At 45.1% G+C, this 275-nt stretch overlaps 2 protein-coding genes across 2 annotated transcripts in view; one reads left to right on the top strand and one right to left on the bottom strand.

Moving 5' to 3' along the window:
- Positions 1-275, top strand: part of LOC119581728 (alpha-(1,6)-fucosyltransferase-like) — a gene marked incomplete at its 3' end in the record, with an annotated part of 49,931 nt that overhangs the window by 12,779 nt on the left and 36,877 nt on the right.
- The window catches only part of LOC119582203 (alpha-(1,6)-fucosyltransferase-like), a 10,599-nt gene that overhangs the window by 2,221 nt on the left and 8,103 nt on the right, over positions 1-275 (bottom strand). Inside the window, 1 exon segment of the mRNA XM_037930434.1 lies at positions 5-135. Coding sequence (XP_037786362.1) covers positions 5-135 — 131 coding nt within the window.

Here is a 275-nt window from a genome sequence, read left to right as displayed (position 1 = left end):
CTTACATTGGAAGTCATCCCGCAGACAAGGTAGTCGGATCGAGCAAGAATATTGTAAACTCGACCCCTTTTCCGCTGGCTTTTGCGCGTCGAGTCTACACTGGCCGAGTTGTACAGGAGCTTGTACTCCGGGTACCTATGGAGGAGGGGGAGAATGTGGAATATCATGGATGCTATTACTGCAGATTTATTAGTTTGATTTTATTGTTGTATTGTCATTATCCTCGTTTTCTGTCTACCTATCATTAGCAGAAGCCCCATTTTCACCAGTTAGGG

Source organism: Penaeus monodon, chromosome 15 (genome assembly GCF_015228065.2).
Source record: "Penaeus monodon isolate SGIC_2016 chromosome 15, NSTDA_Pmon_1, whole genome shotgun sequence".
NCBI classification, from domain to species: domain Eukaryota; kingdom Metazoa; phylum Arthropoda; class Malacostraca; order Decapoda; family Penaeidae; genus Penaeus; species Penaeus monodon.
Note: the sequence above shows the minus strand (reverse complement) of the source record. Positions and strands in the feature narration are given on the sequence as shown.